The 21353-nt window shown below is 57.0% G+C and overlaps 2 protein-coding genes and 2 non-coding genes across 7 annotated transcripts in view; 2 read left to right on the forward strand and 2 right to left on the reverse strand.

Moving 5' to 3' along the window:
• The window catches only part of ALPK3 (alpha kinase 3), a 33885-nt gene extending 29209 nt beyond the window's left edge, over positions 1 to 4676 (forward strand). For all 4 annotated transcript variants that reach the window (XM_027466655.3, XM_038184739.2, XM_038184741.2 and 1 more), the window contains 7 exons: positions 1066 to 1193; positions 1465 to 1500; positions 1608 to 1882; positions 2211 to 2299; positions 2507 to 2724; positions 2925 to 2973; positions 3079 to 4676. In XM_027466655.3, coding sequence (XP_027322456.2) covers positions 1066 to 1193; positions 1465 to 1500; positions 1608 to 1882; positions 2211 to 2299; positions 2507 to 2724; positions 2925 to 2973; positions 3079 to 3400 — 1117 coding nt within the window. In that variant the 3' untranslated portion in view covers positions 3401 to 4676. The remainder of the gene's footprint in view (positions 1 to 1065; positions 1194 to 1464; positions 1501 to 1607; positions 1883 to 2210; positions 2300 to 2506; positions 2725 to 2924; positions 2974 to 3078) is intronic.
• A 214-nt stretch (positions 4677 to 4890) lies between these two features.
• LOC101801200 (sodium/nucleoside cotransporter 1) lies at positions 4891 to 14670 on the reverse strand. Its single transcript, XM_013097242.5, has 18 exons — positions 14224 to 14670; positions 12915 to 13038; positions 12741 to 12841; positions 12525 to 12616; positions 11900 to 12089; positions 11402 to 11543; positions 10558 to 10671; positions 10108 to 10185; positions 9710 to 9790; positions 9272 to 9352; positions 9013 to 9138; positions 7689 to 7819; positions 7313 to 7481; positions 6935 to 7132; positions 6407 to 6488; positions 5981 to 6079; positions 5524 to 5635; positions 4891 to 5233 (listed from the first exon to the last, which is right to left on the reverse strand). Exons 2-18 carry the CDS (start codon positions 12996 to 12998, stop codon positions 5116 to 5118), a joined length of 1998 nt encoding a protein of 665 aa, XP_012952696.1. The 5' UTR covers positions 12999 to 13038; positions 14224 to 14670; the 3' UTR covers positions 4891 to 5115.
• A 126-nt stretch (positions 14671 to 14796) lies between these two features.
• Positions 14797 to 14868, forward strand: TRNAH-GUG (transfer RNA histidin (anticodon GUG)). The gene has a single exon. It is a non-coding gene; the product is annotated as a tRNA-His (tRNA).
• A 470-nt stretch (positions 14869 to 15338) lies between these two features.
• TRNAH-GUG (transfer RNA histidin (anticodon GUG)) lies at positions 15339 to 15410 on the reverse strand. The gene has a single exon. It is a non-coding gene; the product is annotated as a tRNA-His (tRNA).
• Between the last annotated feature and the right edge of the window lie 5943 nt (positions 15411 to 21353).

Here is a 21353-nt window from a genome sequence, read left to right on the forward strand (position 1 = left end):
GAGGGCTGATCGCTGTGCTGGGAGGGCCTGCACTCTGCACTTCCATGCAACCAAGAGTGGCAAGCACCAAAGGAGAAAAAAGTAGCTCTGGTTTTTCTCTCTCTACCCCTTGGCACTGCCCTTGCACAGGAAAAGAACTTGTGTGTGGCTTGTATCTGGGATGCTCCTTAGGGTGTGTTACACAGAACAGCTTTGGCTCAAGCCCAGGTGAGCTCTAGCTTGTGTGGGAACATCATCCACATTGGATGAGATTTGCCTGATGCCTCTAAGAGTCATATGAGTGAGGATCCTTTATAATGGGCAGGCAGAAAGAGATGCTTCTGGGGCACCAGTGATGTCCTGCGGCAAATACTTGAGCTGAGGCAGGTGGACTAGGAGTGTCCATTTCCTTCTAGCTTAACAGTGTGGCCAGCTCAGCCGTGGGTCTTGGGAGGAAGGTCTCACCTCCTTCCTCTGCAACCTGTCATCCCCTTGCCAGTTCACACTGGCCATGCAAGGCAGAAATTGGCTTTTGGTTCCTGTGGGGACTGGTCTGCCTGGCGTGCTGCCACCTTGGCCAGGAGATGCCAGCCCAAAGCTTGGTTCTGCAGGTTCATGATTTATTGGTTCCTTGGAAAGGGAGAGGCTGCAGGATGGGGAGTAGTGTTTGTCCTCACTCCTGAATGGCTGAAAATGTAGGAGGAAGCTGGACACCTCCGTGTTTGACTTCCAGCTATCTCACCCAGACAAGCATTTATTAGTCAGCTAATGCCCTGACCAAGCCAGACTCAGAGGCAACCACCTTTATCAACATGTAGCCCAACCCTGGCCAGAGTTTGCAGGGCTTGCCTGGGAGATGTGCATGTCCATGAGTATGAAGGGCCAGCCTCCTGATGCTGTGAGGTGCCAGGGGAGCAGCTAGGATGCTCCTGCCTTCCTGCATGCCCACCGGCTGGCTTCCTTTCCAGCCCTCTGCCCTCCCTCCAAAGCCAGCACGGTGCCCACCGCAGCGCCCTGGCTGGTGACAGGGCTCCAGGTGTCCCCATGCACTGCCTGAGGCTGACACCTTGCTCTGATTTCTTCCAGTGCTGGTGATGAGGGCCAGGCAGCCTTGGCCATTGTGCAGGCATCCCAGAAGGACTGCGGGGTCTACCGCTGTGTGATCAGCAATGAGTACGGCACTGACTCCACTGATTTCCTGCTCAGCCCAGAAGGTGAGGAGCCTTCAGCAACCTGCTGGGCTCTTACAGCTGCTGGGGTGTGTGGTGGGGTGGCACAGCGAGCCACAGGGAGGGTTTGGTGCTGGGCTGCAGAGGGGGAGCCCTGCAAGCCGCCTTGGCAAGGTGCATCTGCCTTGACCTGCTGCTTTGTGAGCAATTCGTGCCTTCCTCCTTGCCATCCCTTCATGTGGAAGTGCATGGGCCCTGAGGCAGGATGGGATCCTGGCTGAACCCTGACTCCTCTCCTGCTTTGTGTCTCCTCCAGTGCTGTCAGGATTCATCTTGCGGGAAGAGATCGAAGGTAAGGGTGATGTGCTGACAAGCCGCTGCCCCCACCTCCCCGCCGTGCTGTGGTGTGGGCAGGACGTGCCCGCGTGGTCCCTTCTCACCAGCTCTTCCCTCCACCAGTCGGCGAGGAGATCGAGATGACGCCCATGGTGTTCGCGAAGGGCTTGGCTGACGCAGGCTACTGGGGGGATAAGTTCTTCGGGCGTGTGGTGAGTGAGGACATGGAAGTGGGTGCTGGCTTCCTGCGCAAGGCCTGCCGTGCCAGAGCCATCTATGGCCTAGAGCCCATCTTCGAGTCCGGCCACACCTGCGTCATCAAAGTGCACAATTTTATTGTCTTTGGGACCAAGAATGAGAACAGCCTCATCGAGAAGAACTATGATATCACCATACAGGTGAGCACTGGAGGCTGGCATTTGTGGGGAGACCCCACTTTTTCCCCATCTGTTGGCACCACGGTCCCCAGCGCTATGCCTGCTTTCTTCCAGTTTTTGAATGCTTTGGATGGGTCAAGCCATATCCCTGTGGGCTTCAGCCCTTCTCTCTGAGCAATGCAGAGCTGCTCAGAGCTTTCCTGTCACCTGTCCTTTGACTGCTGGGACAGGGGAACAACTGGGAGTGGGCCCAAGGGATGCTTTTCCAGGAGGGGGGTCCCAGGGCTTTGTTGCAGGCTGGTTGGCACAAGGAGGGACAGGGCCCTGACTCTCCTGCTTGAATCTCCAGGAATGTAAAATCCAGAACTCTAGCCGTGAGTACTGCAAGATCTTTGCTGCTGAGGCACGAGCCGTCCCTGATTTTGGAGCAGTGCCTGAGTAAGTAGGGTGCTGCAGCCCCTTGGGCTTGACGGTGGGGCAGAGCTCCTTGGGAGACGGTGGGAGGGTTCTCCATGGGGCACTGGGGACATACCAGAGGGCAGCAACTTCTTCTCCTACCCTCAAACAGGAGAGATTTGGGGGGAAGGCAAAAGCCAGAGACTGATGTGTGGATCTCCATTTGCTGAGCTGTGTGTTACCACACAGGATAATTCCTCTGTACCTGATTTACCGACCGGCCAACAACATCCCTTACGCCACGATGGAGGAGGACCTGGGTGGGCCCTGTGAGCAGTACTGTGTCACCGAGAGAGATGGCAGCTTGGTGGCACGAGGCACCTCGGAGATTGTGCTCAAATGCTGTGCCTTCCAGCACTGGGTATACCAGTGGACGAATGGAAACATCCTTGTGACTGACATGGAAGGTAAAGGGGTATTCCCACACAATTCCCGTGGCCCTTCACCATTTGTGGGCTTGCAAAAGGAGGAGAACTACCCCCAGCCTTGCCCTCCTGACTGTTTCCCTATGTGCCTTGGAGCCCTGCTTAAAGGGTGATGAGCTGCCCTTGGCTCCGGTGCCCATCCTTGCCTGGGCAGGGGCTGGTTGTCCTCCCTTTCCTTGCAGGCGTGGGCTGGAAGATGACCAACGTGCGGATAGCTACCAACCTCAAAGGGTGAGTGACTCTCCAGATGTGGGGTGGCGTGGGGCATGATAGTAAGTGCCATCAGGTGGGACATCTCCGAGCACGAGGCGAGGCTGAGTGTGGCTGTGTTGGCAGGTACCAGGGGCTGAAGGAAAGCTGCTTCCCCTCCCTGTTGGAGCAATTCGCGGCCACTCACCAGTGCAACCATTACTGCAGCATCCTGGGCCTGAAGACTCTGGAGCCAGCCAAACCCAAGGGCTCCAAGAGCCCCTCCACAGGCAGGAAATCAACCCAGTCCAGCCCCCAGCTTCCGAAGAAGGGGATGGCGAGTCCCCAGGGCACCCGAAAGGCTACTGTGAGCCCCAGGAGCTCCCGGAGAGCAGTGGAAGCAGGGGACGCCCAAGCAGCCTCCAAACTCAGGTCTGGAGAGGGCAGTGGGTCTGGTTGCCCGCAGTAGTCGGAGCTGCGGCTGTGGGGACCCCCACTCCGCCCACCAGCCCAAGCAGCCGGAGGGCAGCGTGTGACCACGTGCTGTGGCTGCTCTCATCCCTTTGCTCCTGCCCCGGCTCCTCACGTTTGTGTTGTGTGGTGTGTGCTAGCGCAAGCCACTCGACTGGCTTCGCAGCAGGGCCGGCATAGCTGAGGGCATTGCGGCTCCCACCCGTGGGCCCCCTCTCACAGACCTCTCTGCAGAAGCTGCGTGGGGCCGTGCACGCCGCTGCGCCAGGACTTGCTTTCCACTCGTTCCATTTGGCTTGCTTGAACTGGTGCATTCAAGACGTGGGCCGTCAGACCAGCTCCCTCGGGCTTTGCCTATGCTGTGCCCCATTCCTGGCAGTGCTCCGCTGAGCTGACCAGGAGTGTGGGCTCTCCTCCTGGCTCCCAGCTCCTTTCTGCTCCCCCAGCACGTGTCACCACTCTCCCTCTTCATGTCCTCTGTAAAGCCCAGACAGTGCTCGGTGTCAGGGGTGTGAACCAAACCAGAGCCCGACCGGTCCTTTGCATGCTGATTTAAATTGTTTTGCTGCAGCAGGGTTTAGCGGTGAGCTGCAGCACTTGTGCTTGCCTGCTGCTATTGCTTGGGGCTCTGGGGTGCGGGCCAGCCCTGTGGCAGGGTGCTGGTGTTGGTGCCAGCAGCCGCACAGGGTGGGAGCTGCACCCCTCTCCTGGCCTCCATGGCCAGGTGGATGCTGAGGGCAGTGGTGCTGCTACAGGTAAGGATGCTCTACCTCAGATGGGGCGCCCAGGAGCGGGGCATTGCTGGCCACATGTGGTTAGTGTCACCCCCGCTTGGCGCAGTTACCCCAGTGGCAACATCTGCCCCTGTCCCTGCTGCCCTGGTGCCACACAGAGGCCAGCTCTGAGCCCCAGGTTCGCGTGCTGTGGCTGTGGTGGGAGGCATCGACGGGTGGGCAGCGGTGCCCCTGCTGCAAAGTAAAGCCCCCCACAGCGGGACAAGCCTCCTTTGTCTCATCCCATCACCTTCCCTAGGGCTCTGGAGAGGCGTGCTGGGTGACAGCGCTGCCACACCTAAGCATGGGGAGGGTGGTGGCACCCAAAACGGTGACTCGCTGCAGCCTGGCAGAGGAGGGAAGGTGCTGGGCTGGGAGCAGGGGTGTGCCCCGGTGCCCTGGTGCTGTCGTCAGATCATTGTAAAATAATGGTGTACATACATGGCCGCCTTGGCAAATGGGTGTGCTCGAGTGCAATAAAGTGAGAAGGACTGGCCTGGTCCCCAGCGCTGTGGTCGCTATGGAAAAGATGAACCCAAGCACGGCGGGACGGGGAGGCTTGTGTCTGGGGAAGGCAGGAAACAGCTTCAGCCGACAGCTTTACCCCATCCATGCCAGCTGTGGGGAGAGGAGAGGGGCTGGGCTCTGAAGCTGGCACCTGGTGGAGGCTCAATTTGCAAGGTTTGCAGCAAAAAACAGCTATGGCGAGCTTCAGTCATGGGATATGTACAGCCTGAGGTTTATTTTAGAGCAGTTCCCCTGTGTCCAAGGAGCCAACACCCAGGGCTGCAGATTGCAAGGTGCATGATGCTGTCTTTCATCACTGGAGTGGACAGGACCAGACACACACGTCCATGCTGGTTTTTTTCGTGCCTCTGGGACCGGCGTGTGCGGACCCTGGTGTTCCTTGGAGCTGGCAGCAGCCTGTGAGTTCCAGGGTTCACCATGTGCAGGATGTGTGGTTGTAGTGCCCACAGCACTGCATCAGCCATAGCTCGCTCTCTGCCTGGCCGTCCCAGACGCCAGTGAAGGAGAGTGTCCCGTTCTCCAGCACCGTGCTGAAAGGAGAGAGAGGCACGGTCAGGCCTAGAGTCACCTTTCCACCCCCATCCCCAAACTGATGGTTCAGAGGCTCACACCGGGCTCCTCATCCTCCCAGAGAGAGCCAGAGAGCTGGCTTGCTGGGTGTTGACTGTGCCCAGCTGCTGGAGGGTGAAGGAGATGGGACATGCGTGCAAGCTCCACGAGCCAGTCCCAACCCAGCCCTGTCTGCCACCCCCATGCACATGGGTCCCCAGGCAAGACCCTACAGCTCCAGACCCTCCCCGTGGCCCGGCCGCACACCCACCTAGCGAAGAGTTGCTTGCAGCATGTGTATATGGGGTAGCTGGTAGAGGTGAAGTTGGCAGTGCCGAAGAAGGTCACGCAGTCGCTCACCTCCGTTGGCACGTACATGAGGCCTGGGGGACAAGGCCTGGTGGTTTGGTCTCTGGGGGACCACACACTCAAATCCCACACCCTGACCGTGCATGCACCACATCCTCCCAGCTGGTTGCAGACAGTGGGAGCTCCTCACAACGCCTCAAAGTCCACCCTTGAAATATCCCAATTGCAGCCCAGGTGAGGGTGAGGAGCCCCAGCAGTGCCATGGGATTTGGGGGACCCTGAGAAACTGCCACAGGGGGGAGAGAGCAGAGGGTTTGGAGGCCCTGTCAGAGCCATGGGGGTGGCCCCCAGCCTTCCCACACCTGTACCAGCATTTGTAGGGGCGTTCAGCCCTTTGCCCGTTCTCCCCAGGGACCTACCTGCCAGGCAGGAGTTGAGCATGGAGACGCAGATGCCGGTGAGCAGGGCTCGCAGCACGATGGAGGCAAAGTCACTCTTGCGGTGGGGAACAAGGGAGGCTGCGGGGACAAAGCAGAGAGGAGGGCAAGTCAGATCCTTGCTCTGCTTCTGGCCCCGGTCGGGGACACAGAAAGAAGAGACATGTCCCAGGTCCCCATCTGGCTCTGCCATCCAGTGCCCTGCCCAACCACGCTGGTGTAGCATCGTGTTTGGTGGTCCTGGCCACGGCCCAGCCTGTCTGCCCAGCCTGTGTTGGGGGTGGAAGTCCCATTTCTTAGCAGCATGCTATCAGAGGCTGAACGCTGAGGCTTGAAGGCAGCAAATTCCTCCCGCCCACAGGTCCCATTGCCCCACACCCAAGCACCCAGGACGTGGGTCACACTCACTCAGGCCTCCCAGCATGATCCCGATGGAGCTGATGTTGGCAAATCCACAGAGTGCAAAGGTGGTGATAGTCTCAGCACGCTCCTGCAGGGCGCAAAGGCAGGGGACAGTCACCTTGACCCAGCCCCACAGCGCCCTGTGCTGAGCTCCGTGGTGTAGCTCCCAGCCCAGCCAGCCAGGGTGGAGATAAGTCCCCACCCCAATCCTTTCTCCTTCAGCTTTTTTTTTTTTGGCAGCAAGGAGGCGAGGGAGGGACAGCCTGCCTGTGGAAGAGGTCGGGCTGGCAGCATGAGGGAGGCCCTACAGTATCATGATCTGCCCTGCTGGAGAGCAGAACCAGTGGGACATGACTTCAGTGGGTCCTTCAGGATGACCCCAAACCCAGTAGTGAGTGGGCATTCAAGTCTAGTTGGCTGTGGGTGTCCTCCCGTCCCCCAAACCATCACCCCCCTGCCCTGCCAGGCCCCGTGCCCCGTTTGAGCTGGCTCTATCAGTGCCCTATGCCCGGTGGGGTTGGCAGTTGCCCTCACAGATATCCACTGCTTCTGGCCCCCGTTCCACTCCTCCAGGCCGTCCAGCCGATTCTTCTTGTACGTGGCCAGCTGCTGGTATGCCACGAACTCATTCAGGAAGATCTTGATCCCCAGGAGCTCGGCCACCACTGGCGAGTCTGCCCAGTCTGCCCCCATGAGAAAGGCCACGGGCATGAGGACGTAGGAGCAGATCATCTGGGAAGAGCGCGCCAGGAGGGAGCACCACAGAGCTGAGCCCCTTCGTAGCCCCCAGCTTGGGCACCCGCCGCCAGCATTCACCAAGCACCAGCAAGGTGAACGTTAGGCAAGGGGGGGTCTTGGCAGCCCACTGAGGCAGCGGGCGAAGGTGGGGATGGGCAGGGGATTCGGGGATACCTGAAAGGAGAGGTCTTTGATGTTCACCATCTCCCCGAACCACAGCAAGGCAGCGTTGATGAACTCCAGCACAGCCAAGAAGGCGATGAGGTTGGCTGCGATGTTGGCCACAAGACCCACCGAGGCGGCAGCCCCACTGCTAGCAGCTTCCAGGACGTTCTGCTCTTCCCTGGGAGAAAAAAAGACCCAGACAGGCTCACGTGGCCTGGCAACACCACTGTGAGGTTGGTCCTGCTCTGTGGATGTACTGCGCTGTCTGCACAGTGCAGGGTCTCCCAACCTTCTGCCACCTGCCATGCCCCAATTGCTCCCACAGCTTCCCTGCTGTGGTGGGATGTGTGCGACCCCACTGCCCCATCCCACTGCTCCCACTCACCCGCTGGCGATGTGGACGCTTTCCTTGCCCTTGAACTTGGACTCTTCCACTTCGGGGTAGACCAGTTTGGACATAGCGAGGGCACAGGGCGCAGCCATCACGGAGGCTGCAATCAGTGATGCTGCATCTATCTGCAACAGGCAGACCATGGGCTCAGGCACTGCAGCTCCGTGCAAGGCTGCACAGGGCTGCCCAAGGACATGGCCAGCAACACCTGGAGCAGTGCCAGGCTCTCTGGTTGCTCAGGGTTGGAAAATGTCTCTGCATTTCCCATCTTGGCAATTGAGGAGGCATAGGTCTGGATGGAGACATTGCTGGAGCCACAGCAATCATAACCTCAGATGTTAATCTCTTGCTGTCTGACTTAACCTCGATGATTTTTGTCCCCTCCCTGTCCCTTTCTGTCATTATCATTATCAGAGCAATAAGTTGTGCAACATTGTGAACTTCCACCCCCACCGAACAACCGAGCTCCCAGCAGGAGCAGAGTATTACCCTAACAGCCTCATCTCACCCCTCCCCTGCCCTCTGTGCGGCAATTTCTCATCTCTCTGTCCTTTCACCCGTGGCTCCCTCCTTAAGTAGCCTAATTAATGTTTAAATAGCAGTAGCTCAGCCAGAAGGTCAAGGGGAAGGTTTATTCCCCAGTACGGAGCACTGATGAGGCCACATCTGGACACCACGTCCATCTCTGAGACAATGATGAACTGGGGAGAACACTCCTGGCTGCGGCACGGGACAGCCGAGGAGATGCTGGAGGAGTTGGGCTTGTTCAGCTGGGAGAAAGGAGGGCTGAGCAGGTGGGAGCTGCAGTCCCCAGGTACTTAAAAGGGGGCTGAAGGGAAGACACTTCCCAGAGGTCCCTGGTGAAAGGCTGAGAAGCACAGTACAGGTTGCAGTGGGGGAATTCCTGCTGGACATGAGGAAAAATTTGTTCCCAGTGAATCTGTGGGGCAGAACAGAGAGGTGGGGAGGATCTCCACCATGGAGATGTTCACTGCTAACCTGGACAAGCATCCCGCTCAGGCTTTGCCATTACCCAGTCTGGGCAAGAGGGTGGACCAGAGACCTCCAAAGGGGTCTTCCAGGCTAAATCATTCCCTGATTCAATAAGATCTACCCTGATTGCTGCGGAAGGGTCCCTGGCAGAGCTCTGGGGTTTTGACAAGCCAGCAGAGGTGAGGTGAGACTGTGCATGGAGAACCCTGGCCCGTTATGGAAGAAGACCACAGTGGGTCCTTTTCCCCCACAAGCTGAGGGCAGTTCTGGCATGTCAGAACCCCTGAGCAGGGAAAACGTGGCTTATATCTGGCCATGCACTCACCCCAAAAGATATATAGGCTCCCATCACGCTGCCTGCAATGGTGGAAAAGCCCCCAGTCATCACAGCATGGATTTCTGAATAGGTCATGTCCGCAAGGTACGGGCGGATGAGCAGTGGGGCTTCAGTCTGTGTGAAAGAAAAGCCTCTGTTGTCACCATGCAGGGCTGTAGGTCTCCTGGGAAGGGAGGAGAAGACCCTTCCTCTGGGGCAGCCTCAGCTGCAAGGACTGAGGGGCTGGATCTCCTCCCCAGAGCCTTACCTGTCCCACAAAAATGTTCCCTGCCACACTCAGGGTCTCAGTAGGGGTGGTGCCCATTGAGAACTGAAGCAGCCAGGAGATCTGGGGACAGACAAGGCCACGGTGTCCCCAAAGGCTCCTGACACCCCACCACCCACCCTGTGAAGCAGAGCACCATCTGGTCCTCCAGCCTGCCCTTGCCAAGCGGCATGGTGGTGGTCTCCAGAAGTGCCCAAAGACCAGGTAGCACCAACAACCCCAGGGCTGGGCTTTCTCAGGAAGATGTGCATGAAAGAGGGGTCATGATAGACGTGTCTATCATTTTAGCAGAACAAGTCAAACCAAATTAGTACCATCCCAATTTTCCAGGGACATCCATCAACTTTTCATTGGGGCTGCAGAAACCACCTGGTCCTTCTCCTGTCCACCACCATCACAGAGCTAGACACAAGGCCCTACCTTCAGGATGAGCCACTGCATGGCACCGAGGTAATAGAGGATGGACATCACACAGCTGAAGAAAACAATGATGGGCAGAGACTGCAGACAAGACACCAGGGTGCAGGATTAAAGGGGAGTTGAGCAGAACATCTAAGTACACTTGGGGACCAGGCTCCCCTGCCACATGGGCTGGGCATGGTGTTGCATATCCAGCCCACATTATTGGGGTGCCACAACACTGGGCGAGCCCAGCAGGAGGGACAGGAACCAGTATAAATTCCCCATGGCTCTGAGGAGGTCCATGGGTGGGCACAAAGCTAAGGGAGACCCATCCTTGAGCTGGTTGAGCTCTGGACAAGGCCAGAAGAAAACCAGGCTCTGCCTCTCCCTCCCCACATCCCATTCCCCAAGCTGACCTGAAAGGCAAAGACTTCTTCAACGAGCGTGTTCCCAAAGACAAAGACGGAGCCAGCTTTGGTGTAGCCCAGGAAGATCTGCAATTGAGGACATCTTATGTTAAGAGGGAGATCTCCATGAGCTCTGCCTAGCAGGTGACTGCCCCCCAATCCCACAGCCAGATTCATTGCCCCAGCAGATAAAGACCCCGTGATACCTAGGCTGGGGATAGTGGTGGGGTGTCCCTGAGGCATGGGGCACTACTCCAGCCTGCAAGGGACACTGTGCCAAAGGGCCTGGGCTGTGCCACAAAACCAGGAAAGAGCTGGCTTTTCTCCAGTCTCAACAAGAATGCTGGCGTGCATTCCCTGCCACTCCTCCAGCCCATGCCACGCTTGGCTCTACTTACTGGTCGCAATGGGAGCTACCTGGAGGGCTTAAGCATGGGACGGGGTGAGCAGAAACAGTACCTGGATCTGGTCACCCAGCCACCGGAAAGCTTGGATGCCAGGGGTTGTTCGGAGGATGAAGAGGCCAATTAAGAATTCCAAGGTAATACCCCAGAAAACAGCTCTCCAGGACACCTGGGGACCAAGAGTAGAATGAGGACCAAAGCGTTACCAAAGCCTACAGACTTACCTCTCTGGCTTCCTGCCCTTTCAGTGGCTCTTGGGTGGTGGTCAGGGGAATGCTATTTGTCAAGAATTCTCTCAGAAACCTACGAACATAGGCTGGTGATAGAGGGAGAAGACAAGTTGGTGGGAGTCAGGAAATGGCTGGTGAGGAGAAGGGCGGTGGAGACCTTCTTGTGGTAGTACAGACCCCCTAGAGCAAAATTGCTTGTTCACTAACACTTTGGAGGAAGGGGATGGAGGGATTGCCCAAAACATTGAAAAGGGCTGGGCTGGAAACCCCTGGGACTTCAATCACTTCTGCCCCTCCACCCACAGGCACCTGAAGCTCAGGCATGGCTCTGGTGCTGGGTCTCTGGGTCTGCCCCAGTGTGAAAGACACGGTGGAAAACAGGGTAAGGGGACCACGGGGGAGCCCTGGGTCAGGCAGGAGAGCAGTCTGGTGGCTTTGGGGCTGCAGCCATCCACCCTGGGCTCTGCTCCCCAGGCTGTGGCCAGCTCTGCCCAGGGGCCCTGCTGGGCTTTTGTGTCCTCCAGGGAGCCTGGGGACTTCTCCCCTGCTCCAGCCATGGGCCATCAGGGGATGATAATGGGAAAGAAGCATTTGTTCCCCACATCCTCCTCAGCTCTCAGTGCTGGGTGGCCACCTCTGGTGAGGCCACGCCACACCTGAAACACATACTGCGCTGTGATGCTTGGAGAAGACGAACAGAAACAGCAAAATAAAGCAGAAGCCAGCTAATGAGATGAGCTGCTCTGGGTTTCTGGCAGTGTCCAAAGCCAGCCACGTGACCAGGCCGCCCAGGAGGACCACGATCAGCAGCCTGCAAAGTAAATCCCAGACTGTCACAGAGAGGAAGCCCCCATGAAGGCAGGAGCTAATTGTGCGGGAGATGTCACCCTACGGGCTGTGCATCTGAGGAAACCCGGGTCTCAGATGCAGATGAGGGGTACAGCTAGCCATCAGGCTACTGAGGTAGAGAGGTGGTGGCAAGCCATTTCTGCCATGGCTTCTACGTGGCAGGGCCATGCCTCACCACCCATGAGGTGCCTGCACAACACTAGGGCACATCCCCAGTGCTACCAGCTATCAGTCACGCCAGCCCCGCTCTGGCCAGACAACCACAGGATAGGGGACCCAGGCTCTGGGGGGATGCGGCCCTGTCTCCTCCTCACTCACCATTTCAGCCATCGCCAGGATTTTTGGAAGCATTTCTGAACAGGGCTGAGGAGCTGCAATACCTTTGCCCCACAGTACTTCTTGAAGAGGCTCCATAGCATGAAGAAGACAACCACAGCAGTTATGATGAGCAAGGCAAGGGCTCGCTGGAAGTTGAGCCAACAGGCCGCAATGAGGTAGCACAGGTAGGCTGGAGAAGGCATGAATGGGGTCAGAAACATCAGAACCATAGGGATTCACAATGCTAATTGTGGCAAACAGGTCTGTTTCCTCAAAACATCCTTCCCTGACCACCCCTGAGACTCTTGTTTATGCATGGGGGGGGGGGGTTAGGTAGCACCACCTGAGCAGCCAGGCTCCTTGGTGACAGCATCTCAGCTGTGTGGGTGCACACAGAGTGAGCAGAGGCAGAGCAAACTCTTTGTGTAGGTGGAGAAAGGGGAGGACAGTGAGATGCGGGGAGCTCTCATGGACAGGAGCAGCGGGGTGAGGAGGACTTGGACAATGGGGCTGGTGAGGATAGACACAACCTCCATGTGGGCAGTGGTGCCTGTTGCTCGGAGGCTGGGGGCACAGCCAGCCCAGGGGATGTGGAGTTGGGGTCTCAGTGCTGGGAAGTCCTCACCTACTCCAAAGATCCCCCAGGCGACCATCCGCAGTGTCTTGGCATGAGCCTTGCAGAAGCGCTTTGCCTTGGATGCTGGCTGCAGAGCCTTCCTGGGGAGAGTCACACACCAGAGACACGAGAGGTGCAGATTTATCCTGAAGATCAGCCCAATTTTGGACTCACTGTGACCACTGGAAATACTTCACATGCATGAATTTACAGGGGTTATCCTACCTGCAGTATGAGGAGACTCTCCCTTTCCCTTCTCCTTGCCTTTCCTCCTTGCTCCCACCACGTGGACCATCATGGTTCTCCTCATGGAGTCCCTCCTCACCCTGGAAAACATTGTTAGCTGGAGCACCCCAAGCAGCTCCTGTGGCCCAGTGGGAGGGGAAGGGGGTGATTTACCGGAGATTCAAAAGCTGGGTTGTCTATGCCCTTCTCAAGGCTGTCCAGGGATATCTGGTTTTCTTCCATCTCCGGGTGCGCCATTGCTTCACCGCATTAGAGAAACAGCACGGCGAGGGACCAGCTGCCCGGGGAGAGAAAGCTGGGATCAGCTCTGGGAGGGACAAATATCTGACCCCTGTTGACAGTTTGGGGTCTCTGAGGAGAACACCCTTTGCAGTTAGCATTCAGAGCAGCTCCTGCACCAGCAAAGCACCAGATCATCCCGTGGGGTCCTCAAGCCACAGGGCTGGTGCCCAGGCTTGCTTGTTCTCCTGTAACTATGAGACGGTCCTTGTTCTTCCATGCTTCCAAAGAATTACAGGAGAGAAATTGACCCCAGCAGTGCTGCAGGGAGAGCTAGCACCCCTCCTCCAAGGTGCAGAAGATGTATGCAAAAATGTTGTGGGGGGCTGCAAAAAATAAGAGTGGTCGCATGTCCCATCAGGAGCTCTTGGAGCACCCATGTCCTTCAGTTGAGGATAAGGAAGGTCTTTTCCTGTCGGTAACTAGTACAGCACAGGAGTGATGGGTAGGAGTAAACTGTGATTTGCATGGGGACCAGTCCTAAAGGAAGATTGTACTGGGAGAACTGGTCCAGCAAAGCTAGAAGAACCAGTGTTCCCACCAGCACGGGGATCCTTGCAGCATCTTGTTCGGGCACCCTCCCGCTACCTCTGCCTGGAGAAGGACAGGGGAAGTGCAGAGGAGTCACAGAGAAGGTGGCGGGTGGCTGCAGGAGCACTCTTGCATGAGGAGAAAGGGAATGGCGAGGAGCCCTTGCTCTGGAGGTCTGAGTGTCAGGACAGCAAGGACAGGGCGGAAAGGGCAGGCTCACGGTTCCCACGGCCCAAGGAACAGGCTCCACCAAGGACAGCAGGCCCCCTCCAGCCCAGGGACCCCCCCAGCACCTCCCAGTCCCAGGGTCTGGGGACCCCCTTGGGTCTTCCCCAGTGCTCCCAGCCCCCCCCCAGAGCCACAGGCACTTGCACCCCGAGGCAGGGGGGGGCCAGTGCCCACCTCCCCCTTCCCCCATGGCTCTGCTGCCTTTTATTTTGCTGAGGCCTCCTTGGCCACCCTCCTCCCTGGGGTGGTGCCAGGTGAGCAGGCAGACAACTGACGCCCCCCTCCCATGCCCCTTGTGCCCCCCATGCTGGACCACGGTGCTCCCCATGGCCCCTGCCCAGCTGTGGGGCCCCACAGCCACACGCAGGGCCCTTGTCCTTGTCCCCCACCCCAGTCCCTGTGCCCACTGGGCCCCAGCGCTCACCCGCCAGCCCCGCAGCTCCGGCCTGGTGCCGTGCAGTTACGGATTAACAGCTCAGTCCAAAGAGCTGGTTCAACCCATAGCGAGCGATAGCTCGATAGCTCGGCTCCTCCCGGGCTCACGCCCTGGCACCCAGCCCTAGCTGCACTGTGAGCAGCGAGGGTGCTGGAGGAACACGGCTGCACCCTGAGGGTGCTGGAGGGACACGGCTACACCCTGAGGGTGCTGGAGGGACATGGCTGCACCCTGAGGGTGCTGGAGGAACACGGCTACACCCTGAGGGTGCTGGAGGGACATGGCTGCACCCTGAGGGTGCTGGAGGGACATGGCTGCACCCTGAGGGTGCTGGAGGAGCACGGCAGGGCAGCCACAGCTGCACCCAAACCCCAGCGGTGCTCCCATCCCAGCAGGGCGCTTTGCGGGAAGCAAGCTGGAAGAAGGAATGCCTGGAAAAAAAATTTAAAAAAAATAAATAAATCTAAAAGGGTGTTAAACAGAGAGGGCCCCTCCCGGCCCCGCCCCCCCCACGCTTAAGAGGGCGCCCGGCGAGCTGAGCGCGCAGAGCCCCGGTAGCGCGCCGTGATCGTATAGTGGTTAGTACTCTGCGTTGTGGCCGCAGCAACCTCGGTTCGAATCCGAGTCACGGCATCGCCCCGGCGGTACCACGGCACACGGGCTCCCAATTTTTTAATTTTTTTTTTCCTTTGTTCCCCTCCTTCCCCGCACTTCCCATCGCACTCCCCCGTGGCACGGACGCCTCGCGGGCCCGTCCCGCTCGCTTCCACCATTTTCTCTCAGCGCAGCCCCGCGGCGGCAGCGCGGCCTCGGGGGCTGGAGCCAGGACCCCCCCGGACCCCGACAGTGCCCGGCGGCTGTGTCAGGGCCCCCGGGAGCCTTCCCTGGCCTCATCCCGGCCCCGCAGCCCCCGGCGAGGCGGTGGAAGGAGCCGGTGGGGGTAGCGAGGGGGTGGGGAGAACGAGCGAAAATTGTGCAAAAACAGGGCTAAAAGTATACGAGGCGACACGAAGGGCGTGCTAGAGCATGTTGGGGAACGAGGGGAGTAAGGGCAAAAAAAAATAAAAACTGAGAGCCCGTGTGCCGTGGTACCGCCGGGGCGATGCCGTGACTCGGATTCGAACCGAGGTTGCTGCGGCCACAACGCAGAGTACTAACCACTATACGATCACGGCGCGCTACCGGGGCTCTGCGCGCCCAGCTCGCCGGGCGCGCTGTTAAGCGCAGGGGGCGCTGAGCTCACGGCGGGGCGGGCCCCGGGCGTTGCTATGGCGACACCGGGAGGGGAGGGCCCCCCCCCCCCTCCGCTCGGCCTTGTGCGCATGCGCGCACCCCGCGCGGCTCTGCCTCAGTGCTGTGAGGGCCGCTGGTGGTGGTGTGCCAGGAGGCTCTCACGTTGTTTTCCCATCCATAACGTCCACCGAGTTCTCGTTGAATTGAATGAAACCCCTCTGTCCAGTTCTGATTGAATTTAATAAAGCCTCTCCGTCGAGTTCTGGTTGAATTTAGTAAAATCAAGGCTCACAGCAAAGGGGCTCTGCATCAGCTCCTGTCACTCTGCCCATATACCAAAAGGGCTCGGAGGTGTGAAGGGAGGCAGAACGGCCCTTTTGTGCCCCCCCTTTGTCCGTGCCCATCTCCTTCTTCCCTCAGCCTCCGCTTTAACATGCCCCGGGCCCTGGTGCATGTGCTGGTCCCTCAGCAGCAGCAGGAACCACTGCATCTCCACATCAAACCCAGGGGCTGGTGCATGAGGGGCTCTCCAGTGGCATCTCTGTCTGCCCCGCGTGTCTGGGTGGCTTTTGGGCACCTCCTGCCCCAGTGCTGCCTTTCAGCTCCCCTTGTCTGCACCCAAAGAGTTCCAGTCTGTCCCTCCTGCAGGGCTATGGGGTGCTCCTGCTCATCTACGGCCACCCTTGTCACCATCTGCATCCTCATGCTGGGCCTGGAGTGGGTGCAGTAATTTCCATGTTGGACCAGCGCGGCTGTGGTGGGGACAAAGCAACCAAAGGAGAAGGTGGGATGCTGTGGAGGTGCAGAGCATCTCTGGCAGGATGTGCCGTCTATGCCTGCTGGGGATGGGGGACCTACAGCAGTGCACGCAGCGAGCAGGGGATTCCTCCTCCCTGAGTGTGGTGCCCACCAAGGTCTTGATCCCGATTCTCAGCTTGAGCTGGGTGCTCTCCCGGCTGCATGCTGGGCGCTGCTCACCTGGCGTGCGTGGCACTGGTTGCTCTGCAGGCAGGCAGGAGGTGGCAGGGCTCGATGCTCGGCCATCAGAATCACAATGACCTCAGCTGCTGGAGCAGACACCACCAAGATAAACACTGTGGTGATAAGGAGGAATCGGCCAAACATGGATGTGAGCATGGAGGTGGCGAGTGGATGTGGAGATAAGCGCCAGGGCCTGGCAGGTGTGGATAAGGAGGTGTGAAGCTGCTGCCACCCATCACTGGCAGTGGTGGCCCTGTCCCAGCACAGCTTCCTGCCCATGGGATGCCTTCCCCGGTGGGATTTGGATGTGAGCACTCCTAATAAAATCATGCTGGGTTTTCAGGACCCCAACAGGTTTTTTACTGTGTGTTTTTGTCCACAGGATGTTGCTGATCTCCCTGATCTGTCCTGCCAAGGCATGTAGGGGAAAAGGGGCGCGTGGTATGGGGGGACTGTCCCTCTGCTGGGTGACCTGGTCCCTTTGGCCTCTGCTCAGCACCTGGGCAGCATGCTTGCTCCAGGCAGGTTCCTGAGCTCTGCCCATCCTCTGTGTCCCTCGGTGGCTTTCCTCCAAGCCATCTGATGCCTGTGGGTTGTGTTGGATAGGATTTTAGAGGTTCCTTCAATGTCGAAATGCTGGTGCAGCCAGGCAGAGCACTGCCGGGCCCAGACGTTGCCACTCCATGGCACAAACATAAATCTTCCAGCTGGCACGGGGACAAAAGCAATTCATCACCGTACGGCTGTCTCAGCTGCTGTGCCCCTAGAGCGGCCTCTCCAGCTGCTCCCTCACTGGAGCAGCCCCCCACCTGCTTTCCTCACCTCGGGGAGGCAGAGCCTTCCCCACTGCTGCCTCTCTCAGTCCTCATCCTTTCTCAGATCCCTAAAACATCCCCAGGAATGGTGCTGGTGCCCAGGGAAGCAGGAGGGATGACCAGCACTGTGAGGAGGAACTCCAGCTTTCCCTGGTGATACAGAACTGTGCACTGCTGCAGGCCATCACCATCGTACTCACAGGCCATAAATGCAGCTTAAAATTTGCTCAGCTGCTGAAAGCCCCCCCCCTTTCCTGAGGAAATCAGAGCATCTCCACTGTCAGATATCATCTAGTCCTATATCCCGTATTCATATTCCTAACAGGCATTGCCAGACCAATGCAGGGTGCAGCAGCAAGGAGAAAAGTCTGGGATGATTTTGGAGGCAAAGGTTAAGGTGGGATTTGGGAGGTAAAGGAAAGCACCTCTGTGAGCTGTGTGAGCGGTACAAGCACCCTGATGTGGTTCTGTCCCCACCATCCAACTCCCCATCTTCTTCTAGCTCATAAGTTGCATGCCGAGAACTGAAGGAGAAGGACTCAAGCTTTTCTTGATAGGAATTTTCAGCTGTCATTCTCTTGAGAGGCTTTATGAGCCCACAACAGTGCATGAGATATTCTTCTGGGTCTTCTCCTGGCCCTGACTAAAAAGAGCTTTTTCCAGTTTAACAGTGCTACATAGGGCAGGCAAACAGGCTACATCAGACTGATTTTGCACTTTGCTCTGTTCTGGGATCTCCTTCCTTGACTCTGATCTCCAGAGATCAAGGCAAATGGCCCCCAAAATGCATGGAGTAGGAATTCCCCAAAGCTGTTGCTTCTGACCTGCAGAGAGCACAAAGCTCCTTGAGCCCTTTTGCAGTGGGTCCAGCCTCCGGCAGGAGCTGGGATGTGGTGACAGCATCACAGAGGAAGGCGAGCTGCCCCACAGCCCCACAGAAATGCTGCCCCGTGTCCGGATGTGCCCTGCCTGGCTCCAGCTGCCAGCCTGAGCTCTCGCTCTGCCTTTGTCTGCACCACAAGCGGAGCCTCCTCCTGCAGCGGGGATTTACAGCCTGCACACAGCCACCTCTCAACCCTTCTTTGTGATGCTGAGCGGGCAGAAAACAGGCAGGCAGCACTGCCAGGCAGCTTGCCCAGTCCTCCTCTCGTCACCACTTGCACTCCCCTCCAAATTCACCTTCATTTTCTACCTCCTACCCCTTTTGGAGATGTGGGGCTTGGCTGGTGGCAAATCCACCTGTATGGGGGAATGGCCCCTGGTTTGTTCCTGTGCACCGTTCCCATCCTCCTGATGGCTGGTGAAAGCCCTTTTAAGAGATACAGGGGGGATACCAAGGTGGTTCACAGGCCCTAGGCGATGTAAAGCCAGTGAGAGCACCTGTCTGGGGAAGGACTCAGCCCTGTGAGCGTGGCCATTGCAGCTGGATTAATCAAACCCACCATTAACACTTTCCTGGGGGGCACAGGTCCCCTGTCAGCCCCCAAGCACTGGCCTCCAAGCGGCACGTCACTTTGATTGACCTGCAGATGCTTGGCTCCTTAGTTTGCCCTGCCTCGGATCGATGAGTGCAGGCGGCTCCAATCAATTCCACTTTACTGCTTGCTATCGGGTTCAGATCTGCACTCTCCCAGCTGGTCCCAGCTTCCTTTGTTTGCTCAGGAGAGGAATTTTGGTAGCTCACCCCATTTGGAAGCTGCTGTGCCCTTGCAAGGCCAAGCCCCACAGATGCAGATGTTCCTCCCTGCCCTCCCCACTGGCCCTCAGGACCTGGTGCCGAAGGGGGTGAATTTGTGCTGTGACTTGGAGCCCTAAAAGCGTCAGCCTGGCTGGGGAGCCTGAAAGCGGGTAGCTGGATGAGGCCATGAGATCTGCATAATATTATATGGTTGTTGCCACCAAGCCGGCATCTGGCATGAGGTTTCCCTGCCACGAGCCTGGTTTTGCTGGGGAAATACCAAAGGCAGCTGCAGAGAGGTCCTGTGGCTTGGCTTGCCATCCCCAGGAGCACCGAATGTGGCTGCAGCTCTCAGGGGCTTGAGCCCATGCACAGTCACTTTAAAGGAAAAAAAATAAAAATAAAAATAAAAATTAAAAAAAAAAATAAGCCCAAAGAGTTTGCACAGGGGATGTTTGGAAATTTCCCTTGATCCCGTACCTGGCATTTGTGGTGAGAGAGGCGTTTCTCACACCGTGCATAAGTCCTGAAGTCATTTTTCTCTCGTCTCTGTCACCCAGCTCTCTTGTTGGCCAGTTTCCAGGGTGCAGCGCCTGGATTTGTGGAAATGAAGCTCCCACGGCTCTCCACACCTTGTCAAGTGTTAATGAAATAACGGATCACAGCAAGGAGCAGTTGTGATGCTCACAGCCACGGATGTGCGGGGGGCTGTCGGTGCTGAGAGCAGAGGCAGAGAAGGCGCATGGTGCCGCTGGGGCCAGACCAATGTATTTCACAGGCAGACGTCTGTCAACAAGTTGTCGACTCTTCTTTTGGTCAATTAGCATGGTTTCAATTATATTATCAACTGCATAACAATTTATTTGACAGAAAGGTTGGGGAGATGCAAAAAACATCTGCCAGAATTTGCCCCGCTTGGTAAACGAGCATGCTTTGGGCATACCCAGCCTGTCTGGGCACAGCAACCAAGCGGCCCAAACACACTTACTTACCCAGGTCTGCATCACTTGTAGATGCAGAGATGTCCTAGCTAATGATGCTTGGGAGGAGAAAAATGTCACATCGTATAAAGGACTTGGCATGGGCCCCTGTTCTCCACTGCCTTCCCCAAGCAAATCGCTCAGTTTGGGCTCTCACCACCCCAGTGCAGCACGCTGGGGTGAGCAGAGGCTGCAGAGCACCTTCTGCAGAGCATCCCTTCTGTGCCAGCCTGCTTCCTGCTCTCCCTGGATACCCTTTAATAACTTAAATTTAATAATTTAAAGCAATATATATATGTATGTATATATTTTTATATATAAAGTGCCTACCACCGTATTGATAAACTCTTTGGAACCACTCCGATGGCAGGGGTAAGAACAGGAGTTGGCCTGAGGAGTACCTCAGCACTTCTGTTTCCAACCAGTTCTTAAGGCTGGACTCTTTTCAAGTTTCAGAGACAGAAATACATGTCAGTTATAAATATATCATGCCAGTTTGGGGGAGGTGGGGGCAAATTTAGAATGGGTAAAGGGGAGGGAGAAAGGAAGAAGACGTCTTACATTTCCAGTACTGCAAACAACAGTTTTGACCTCACGCAATGAGTCAGTGGACCTTTTAAATAGTCTTATATAAACAAAATCTATTCTAAAATCTCTCCTCTAAATACAAAGACTTTCTTTCTGTGGATTTGAAGGATTTCTTTCCGTGGATGTGTCTGGTCTTGTTCCTAAACCACGCAGCATCTGCAGCAGCCCATGGAGGGAGGGTCACTGTGCACAGTCTCCTCCTTGTGCTTCTCTCTCAACTACCTCTCTCTCCCCACTCAGCCAAGCCGTGCAGCTCTCTGCCCTGTGCCCCTGCTCATCTCATTTCCATGCCAAAGTCCGAGTCCATCACACACCCCGCATGCAGAAACCTTAGCTCATCCTGTCACCCTTCTCTGCACATTTTCCTGTTCTGCTGCGTCCTTGGGATGGGGGGAGCAGGACCACACGTAGCCCTTGAGCATGGGTAGCTGGGACTACCCCAGAGGATGGTGGCACCTCTGATGTTGTCTCTACCTTTTCCTAACCTTTCCTATCAGTTTTGATTGAGAAGTTTTGCAGTTCTGGCCTCTGCTGACTGCTGAGGGTATGTTTTCACAGATGTCAGTGCTTCTGGTCTCAGAACCCATCCCTTTAGACATCTAGGCCAGAAACCAGGCTTGGTTTCTCCATATGTGCCACGTCTCTGGCACTGGCTTTCATCTCGTTTAATTGCCAGGTTGCTCAGGCTTTTAAAAGTCCTCCTGCAATTCTTAGCACTCATCCACAGTATCCAGAATAATTCACTATTATTAGCAGATTTTGTCACTTCTCCACTGATCTCTCATCAAACAATCAGCTTGTAGAAATGCAGGTGACCTCTCAGTTGGACCTCCCTCAGGTGCC

Source organism: Anas platyrhynchos, chromosome 11 (genome assembly GCF_047663525.1).
Source record: "Anas platyrhynchos isolate ZD024472 breed Pekin duck chromosome 11, IASCAAS_PekinDuck_T2T, whole genome shotgun sequence".
Taxonomy (NCBI): domain Eukaryota; kingdom Metazoa; phylum Chordata; class Aves; order Anseriformes; family Anatidae; genus Anas; species Anas platyrhynchos.